Source organism: Trifolium pratense, linkage group LG5, assembly GCF_020283565.1.
Source record: "Trifolium pratense cultivar HEN17-A07 linkage group LG5, ARS_RC_1.1, whole genome shotgun sequence".
NCBI classification, from domain to species: Eukaryota; Viridiplantae; Streptophyta; class Magnoliopsida; order Fabales; family Fabaceae; genus Trifolium; species Trifolium pratense.
Genome location: NC_060063.1, coordinates 44,451,782 through 44,460,789, shown reverse-complemented (window position 1 = coordinate 44,460,789; position 9,008 = coordinate 44,451,782). Strand labels below are relative to the sequence as shown.

General features: G+C 34.2%; 1 protein-coding gene and 1 long non-coding RNA gene across 2 annotated transcripts; one reads left to right on the top strand and one right to left on the bottom strand.

The window, feature by feature from the left end:
* Positions 1-693: 693 nt before the first annotated feature.
* Positions 694-3,248, top strand: LOC123887331. Its single transcript, XR_006801430.1, has 3 exons — positions 694-1,237; positions 1,396-2,394; positions 2,847-3,248. It is a non-coding gene; the product is annotated as an uncharacterized LOC123887331 (long non-coding RNA).
* Positions 3,249-6,356: 3,108 nt separating this feature from the next.
* LOC123886752 (protein MAIN-LIKE 1-like) lies at positions 6,357-8,605 on the bottom strand. Its single transcript, XM_045936044.1, has 4 exons — positions 8,494-8,605; positions 7,903-8,135; positions 7,002-7,685; positions 6,357-6,836 (listed from the first exon to the last, which is right to left on the bottom strand). Coding segments are annotated over exons 1-4 (1,398 nt in total). The 5' UTR covers positions 8,495-8,605.
* Positions 8,606-9,008: the final 403 nt, after the last annotated feature.

The following is a 9,008-nucleotide window of genomic DNA, read 5'->3' as shown; positions in this document are numbered from 1 at the left end:
TTACAAATATTTGTGAATACATGATTTTTGGAATATTTGTGATGGTGTGAGTAGACATGACATGAACATTCATTTTTGTATGTGGTGCTCCAGCCTTGTTCGTAAGGGGTACGTGATTATCTTATTTTTGTGGTGCTCCAGCCTTGTGCGTAAGGGGGTACGTGATTATCTTATTTTTGTGGTGCTCCAGCCTTGTTCGTAAGGGGGTACGTGACTTTCCCCATTGGTATGGGTGACTATATCCGGATCATTTAGAATAAGAGCATGCATTGTGTTATTCTTTTCAATGGTGTTTATGTGTGTTTTGATCTATACTCTATTTTATACGGCTAAGTTGTGTTTCGTTTCCTTGATATGGGCGATGGGAAAAGAATACTGACCCCACTAGTACAAATATGACATATTACACTTCATGTTTACATCTGACGAGCATATGTCAGATGTAAAAAGCTATATGGAGTAGCCTTTTCTTCTGGCTTCAATATCCACAGATGTGAAAAATAAATAGACAAGACTTTTTACATCTGACTTCAATGTACCAGAAGCATAACTAAACGCGGTGGCAATCTTGTAATTATGATGACAATTGTCTAAAATAATGTTGCATCTGACCATAATATCCCCCGGATGTAAGAAGTTTTCATGGTTTTTTTTTTATTATTATTCTTTTTGTTTGAATGGAAAGTCTATGACCTCTCTCACTCTTTAGTTAAAAAATAAAATAATTCCTCTCATATGTCACTGATCTCACTCTCTCACTTGCAAACCCTAAGTCTCATCTCATCTCTCTCACTCGATCAATGGAAATCACATTATCGTCGTTTCAATTTCTATCGAGATCCTTCACAAACCCTAAAATCGCCATAGATTACAACCATTTCTTCCTTCGTTCCTCAGATCTCAACCGGAAACTCATCAATCTCAACCGGAAACTCATCGATCTCAACGTGAAACTCATCTATCTCACCGCGAAACTCGTCGATTTCTCTACGAAACTTATCGATCTCATTCACGAACCCTAGAACGACCTAGTTCTCACCGCGAAACCTATCCTTCTCCGTTGAAACTCATCTCCATCATCATGAACCATTAAAAACGCATGGTGAAATTCATACATCGAAAAATCATCGCGAAACTTAAAATCCTTCGGCGACGGCGATCTCGTTTTTTGATTCTCAGGCAAAGGAAAGGAATCAAGAGATTTTAAGGCTCAGAGAAGATCTGAAGGAAGCTCAAGGTTCATGTCGGTCCTCTCTCTTTTAAACGCGTATTCACATGATTCTGAGTCTTGATTGTTCACGATGAAGGGTTAACTATTACTTAGATATTATTCAAGCTCAATTTGCTTAGTTTGGTTAACTATAATTGATAACTGATTTATGGCAATGGTTGCAGACAGAAAATTTCAGAAGAAATTGTGAGACTTCAATTTTGTATATTCTTCAGGTATATCCCTAATTTTGATGTTACCACTTTGCTTGTCAATTTGTATTACTGGAAAATTGAAAATAATATGGAGATAGTGTCAATTCCTTTTACTGAATTTGATACCAGTATCTTAATGAATTAAATTTTAATTTGCAGGGTAGTCAAGCTTACAATATTATTGACTATTTTAAATACTTTTTTTTAGTAAGACTATTTGCAGCTTCAAGTAAAGTTATCTTAGTGATGAATTTCAAGCACTAGTTAACAGGGAATTTTGTTTGAAATATGTCTATGAAGGGAATTCTGAGTTGGAGCAGGGACTAAGCTTTCGAGATTCCAGAATAGAGGATATTTGTCTTGATTTTACTCTTCCTGGGTATTCTGATATTGTTCTTGCTTATATTTTCAACCTTTTTGGTAGGTAAATATGAGAAATATGGAGGATTATGTTTCACTTATTGTGGATGCAACAGTGAAGTATGGAATTTCAAGACAAGTGGAAGCTTTTAAATCCGGCTTTAACCATATCTCTTGTTTTGTCTTTGATAATAGTTGAAATACTTTAACAATAATCTTTTTGGTTGTGTTATATTCACTGTCACTATGATGCTGCCTAATATATTTGTTTCTTTTACTTTCGTGTCATCAAAAGGTTAACTATTTTAAGTACTTTTTTTTAGTTCTATTTTAAATACTTTTATTTTGATTTTTCAAAAATCTAGTTAGGGTTGAATAAATGTTGCTTAAATTGATTTTAATCCTTGATTTTCAATGGAAAATATGATAAAGCTAAATGATGAATTTGATTACAAAAGCTTATCAAGAAGGATAGACATATAAGTAGGTAAACTCATTATGCAACATGATAGACAGCAGAAGGCATTTGAGGATGAGATTGAAAGCTTAGGTACTGAAGCACAACATCTGATACTTGAGGCTTAAAGAAACTTTGTAGATTCATTGGAGGTTGGTCCCTTATTGATTTTTTATGTTTGTCATATGTGTTGAAGTTTGTATGAAGGATGATTTAGTATATATAGCATAACTTAATTAATTGCCAACAAAATCACCTTATCACTTCAAAGTGTGTTAGATTTATTTGAGTTTTCTTTACATAGATTGCCAAGGTATCCTAGTCTAAGTGTTGAAATTTGTGGTATTGTAATGCTTGTGTTTGTGTTTTGTGTCTTTGTGGCCTAGCAGAGTTTTACCAAACTGCTAATTTTAATGCCCTGTGATGTGATTGACCACAACACAATTAAAATTTCCTATAGTTACTATCTCAGCCATTGGATGCAGGTTAAACCGTATATTTTTTACTTCAGAATATGAACCGTATGATCATCATGCTATCAGTTTAAAATTAGATGATTATATATTGTAGAAGTTTATTCACGGATATATGGTTGCATTTGCAGACTTGGGTTAGTTCAATTGAGGCTGCTCAACAATAACTATCATAATTGCCAGGAAGTTTGGATTACCGTGTTACGGAGGAAAGTTTGATGGATCGCGTAGGTACACCAATATGCATGAAGCATGCCTGCAGATTGACAAAGAATGCAGGTTAGTGGAAAAGTTGTTTGATCTCTCCTGCTGGAGCCTTTTGTTTCTAGTTCCATTTCTTTATTCATCAAGTTATTGAACATGAGTGTGAATGTTAGAGTTTCACAAAAGTATTTGTAAAACTGAAGCAATCAAAAGCATGATATCTCTCTTTTATTCATCAGGTTCTTTAGGAAGTGTATTGTGATTTTGTTAGTTTTATGTGTGTAATTACTTATTGATTAATCAAAAGCATGATATCTCTCTTTTATTCATCAGGTTTGTGATTTTGTAAAACTAAAAACATTTGCAGTATCATGTTCTTGATTTTTAATCTAGGATTAGGATTGGATGTATCAGTTCTTTATTATTGTATGTTGTGAAGTTATGTTTTGGATGCTGGCCTGTGGGTTGGATTTAAAAAAAAATGTAGGATTTTTAAAAAATAAAATGCAGGAATTTTTAATTTTTTTTTTAAAAAAAGGTGACGATTTTACATCAGTGGAAAGCTTGGCCATATGAAACAGAGGTAAAAAGTGTTGATTTTACATCTGGCGTAAGTCAGATGTAAAACGCGTAAACTTACTACTTCTTGTACGTCTACATCTGACTGGGGTCAGATGTAAAATGGGGTTTTGGCCAGATGTAAAAAGTGTTTTCTGTACTAGTGCCCTTACCACTACATGTACAAAGCTTGAAGATGAGTATTGTGGTGTGACGAATAGTTGCATGCGCGGGGAAGCAAAAGAGGGTTTTTTATTTATTTAAATGTAATCTAAATATTTGACGTTGATGACTTGTAATTTTTTTGTGGATTCAATAAATTTCTATATTTTCAGTCACATAATTTGATATCACGAAATTTTAAGAGAACACTACTGATTTGTTTTGTGACAAATTATAAATAATAATAAAAGAAAAGTATTATTTTTTGAAATAATATAATTAGACGTAATGTCTTGGATCAAAATCCGGGATGTTACACATTCCTAATTGCATTTTTAGGGGTACCTGATCACCAAAATTTAGATGCATTGACTTCATCAATTGATCAATATTGCTCTTTGTCCTTTCATCAATATTCATCAACCACACGAACCAAGTTAAATCTAAAAACAAAAACCAAATAAAAGTACATAAGTTAAAATCTCTAGACATGTTTTCTGTTTGTAGATAATATCATTATGATTAATGTTAAGAATATGATGTGAGTATTTCAAAAAGAAAAAAAAGATGTGAGTTTCAATTATTGTTTTTATATGTGTGTTGTGGATTGACAATAAATAAGTATGAAATTAATATTATGAATAGAAGAGACATTAAAATTAAGAAAAAATAAAAATAAAGGCATAAAATTGAAAAATTAATTCTAGTTTTGATGAAGAGACATAAAATTGTATTTTTCTAATAAAGACATAAAACCTCAATTCCTCCCTTGACAAATAAATAATATAACCTGTGATCATGGAATTGAAAACGCGCAAAAACAATTAAAATAATGCAACCATTTTATTTTTAAAGTAAAATGAAATCAAAATTGTAAGTTTTTAGTCAAAGCCAAACATTCTAGTACCGACTACCATTTTACTTACAGTTTTGCTTAGATTGTCATATTTCTCATTCACAATTTATTCCTCTTTTTTCTATATACAAAAATGTGGTTGCCATGCTCCATCATTCCCCATTTCTTCCTCTTTTTTCTATCTATTTTAAGTTCTTAGATTTTCCTTTCTTTTATTTTTGTGTTTTAATTTCAAAGAGTAGTTATATTTTGTTTTTGAAATAATATAACCGAGTTCAACTTCCACCCTTTAAAGATATATATTTTTTTTAGATTTTTGCAATAAATGAAGGGTAAAATTGGAAAGAAAATAGGCTACACCAAAAGAGAAGTTTTCCCTTTATTATTGGTATAGATTCTCTTTATTATTGGTATAGATATAGATATAGATATTGTAGTAATTTGCCAAGTGTATGGTTTTGGCATAGGAAGTTATATCTTGTTTTAATTTAGATCGTAGGATCTAGTGATAGTTTTTCCTGCAAAGTCTATATATATCTCTTTGTAATAAAAACAAAGGGTTCAAGTAGTGCATAGGAATGGATTCTAACCACCCTTTATATTTCATGCAATTTAATATATTGTTTTGTTCTTGCTTTATTTTCCTTTTTCTTTTGCAATTATACATTCTTTTTCATCTTTTTTATTTTTCTTTCTTTTCAATACTCACTTGAGTATTTTTTTTCTATTATGTTGTCGTGAGACAACTTGTTATTAAAAGTAGTTGGATGCAATTCTAACACTAAAAAGAACAATGATTTTGTTCTTAAAGACGCATATGAATTACATCATAAATCCCGAGACTTGAACGAACACTTCAAAAAAAGGATTTTTATCGGATCTTGCAGTTAGCGAAAGACTTTTATCTGAGTCTTAAAGTAACAATGGATAATTATGTTTACGTTACCAAAAATCGGTGTCAACAAATTGGTGCGGTGAGCGTGGAATTTCAAGTTTAGGGTTGATCAATGCTTTATGCGTTTGAAAATGATAATTTAATCTCTAAGCCAAACAATGTTTTTGAAAATATTGATATTTTTGGGTAAATTGTGAATCAAATTGTGGCTATGAGAAACGGTTTTTGAAATCGTAGTAAAAATGGTTATTTTACACCATGATTTTTGAGAAATGTTATGAACAACTTTTTGGTTGTTCATAACTTCAAGAGATAATTGCTAAAAACTACTAACAAACTACACTAAATCTAAAATAACAAACTTCTTCATTCATTTTGCTTGATTATTACATTCATCTAATACCATTATATATAGACTAGAATTTGGCATATTCTCTAGCATCTCATCCTAAAGAGATATCTAGAACATTCTAGATAATGAATGACTCACTAATAAAGAGGAAGGATCTAGAATCCATGAGTAACTACAATTTGGGCCTATTTTATTCTCCGGGCCTATATTCATTACATTCCATTGGTCTTGCAGAATCACCTTGTCCTCAAGGTGTAATCTAACAAAATCCACAACAATGTAGTGCAACGTAGAATTTAATCAAAACCCAAAGAAAATTCAAATTGTGTTGAGTGGACTTATTCACAAATTCTTGCTCAAAATGCAAGAAAAATTTTTTTCCTACCCCAACAATCTTCACTTTACCCCAACATTTTTTTAAAAATACCCAATATACCCTTATTAAAAATTAATATATTTTAAAAAAACAATTTTTGTCGTATTATACTGTTCCGGTAGAATTTTTATCCTCACGAAAAACTGTTCCGGTAAGCAATTATCCATACCGGTAAGTTAACTTTACCGGTACACTTTTTTAACAGTGTTCCGGTATGTTAATTATACCGGTACACTTTTTATAACGTTTCCGGTATGTTTACCCTATAGTACCAGGACATGTAATCAGGTACAGTCTCACTAGCATATGTCACTGGACGTGTCGGCTGAAGGATCCGATCAACGGACGCGTGATAACCAATCCAGTCGCTATCAATATCAGAGTAGGCAGGAGCTAGAGGTGGTGGTGGTGGTATATACTGTACAAATCCAAATTGCCTAATACACCTCTCGGGCAAGTAAGGAACTACCGTGGATCCACGCAGATGACCACTATACAGAGTAATCAGATCAAAAGGAATGCTACCTCTATGAGTCTCAAACGGACGCCATATCACGTCATCAGGGGTCAGTGCATCCAATATAGGCCGATACTCGGGGAGCTTGGTCTTCCCTTGCTTATACATCCACCGCATAGCTCGAGGAAATCCAGGATTATCACAATTAAGATCCGACTGAGCCCGCCTACCAAGGGTAGGAAAATACTCGTGGATCCAACACTGTTACAAAACAGAAAAAAAAGAAAATTGTTAACAACGCAACAAAGAGAAAACAAAATTAAATTACGCAACAAAGATAAAAACAAAATTTAATTGCACAGCAAAGAGAAAAAAAATTTAATTACGCAATATTTAAATTATGTCTTTGTAGTGAGTGTCGCATACCTGAAGAAGTGTCGCATACCCTGCAAGAGCCCTCGTAGAAAACATGGATGCATCGTTCAAGTTATCGTATAAACAAACTAATGCAATACTGGCCCACGAATATGTATGGACTGCAGACAAATCACTAAACAGAAGTAGCCATTTGGCATCCACACGTGTATAACTCTTATCGGCCAGAATGGTAGATCCCACCAACATCAACATCCATGCCCTAGCTGCGCAGTCATATTTCCCGTAGAAATTGGCATTCCTATTATAACTCTCATATAGCCACTGCTGTGAAAAATAACCACCCCTCTGCGCTACAGTCTCTCGCAATGCAAATTCATACTCCTCTCCTAACAACTCAACTGCAAGTTCCGCAGCTTGTTCTTGAGAAACTGATACAGGAGTATAAAACTGACCCCTAACAGGTAGATGCAGAAGACATGCCACATCGTCCAAAGTAATAGTCATCTCGCCGAACGGCATGTGAAATGACGATGTCTCAGGGTGCCACCTCTCAACAAATGCGGATATAAGCTGCGGATCGGTAAATTTCAAGCTAGTCCGCACAAGCCAGCACAACCCCGAAATATTCAACCACCCTTGAATAACTTGAGGATGGTGATCAGGAATCCTGTCAGCTAACTTTCTTCCTAAAGATACTATTCGTAGCTCAATTTTATCACCTTCGACACGTTCCTACATATATTTAATAAAAAAACATTGTGAATAATAAATTAGACCGAATAATTGGATGCATATCATAAGACATTGAAAATGAACTATAATAATATTTTAACACTAAATTTGTATGTAAAATAAGGATTTAACAGTTGTAACGAAAGTATAAACAATACAAATTAAAAAAAATATCAATATAACTTAACAAATAATAAAAAAAAAAACAAAGTAGTACCTGACCAAACCATACATGATGAGCAACATGATGCTCGTATCGAGTCAAAAGACTCGTATCGATCGGCCCTCCAGGCCAAGCCTGCTGCACAGCCTGCTGCTCAGCCTGCTCCTCAACCTGCTCCTGATGCACTGGCGGCATCTCATCGTCTTCCGGCTCCTCCTGATGTGGCCGAGACTCTCCGCGTCCTCTGTTATGCCTAATTCTACCGTCTCCTCCTCTTGTACGCACCACTGAAAAAAAAAAAAAATTTAAAAAAAAAAAAAAATTCACTGTGAACCGGTACATTTTTTTCAAGTGTACCGGTATGTAATCAGATACGCAAAGGTCGAATATACCGGTACACTTTTTTTCAAGTGTACCGGTATGAATATTCATACCGGAACACTTGAAAAAAGTGTACCGGTATGCATATTCATACCGGCACACTTGAAAAAAAGTGTTCCGGTATGAATATGCATACCGGTACACTTTTTTTCAAGTATACCGGTATGAATATTCATACCGGAACACTTGTTTTCAAGTGTACCGGTAAAGGAATCGAACCGGCACACTTCGAAAAAGTGTACCGGTATGTAAAATTGTACTTACTCTCTCAAATTCGCCGACTCACACCGGAACACTTTTTTGACTAGGGTAAATAATGATTTTTTTTTTCCAGTTTTACATTATATATGAGGGTATATTTGTCATTTCAAATAGGATTGTTGGGGTAAAGTGAAGATTGTTGGGGTAGGAAAAAATTTTTTCAAAATGCAATTCTTCTTAGCAGCATGGGCCAAATGTGAAAGTGCACCTTGGGCCAAGTATGGAGACAAGCCCATTAAATCATTAGAGGATTTTAATGACTTCAATTCCCAATTTACCATTACTTTATTGCATCCTCTCCCTTTCACGTGCATTGCAGCAACTGTGATGAGTGCATTCATCGACGTTTTTGAGCTCCATGGCACCCTCGGCGAACCAGAAGCGGCGCCTCTCACCGGAAACAAAATAGTTGCCGAAAATAGGAAGCTGGAAACCCACAATTTTCCTCTATCCCATGGCACCCACAACAGAGAGAAAATGCAACGATTGACGCAAGAATTTTCCGTCGGACTAAACTT

Coding starts and splice junctions, on each gene's coding strand:
- LOC123886752 (XM_045936044.1), bottom strand. Junction 7,686..7,902: donor ATCATGTATGGTTTGGTCAG/GTACTACTTTGT, acceptor AAATATATGTAG/GAACGTGTCGAAGGTGATAA. Junction 6,837..7,001: donor GGTATGCGACACTTCTTCAG/GTATGCGACACT, acceptor GTTTTGTAACAG/TGTTGGATCCACGAGTATTT.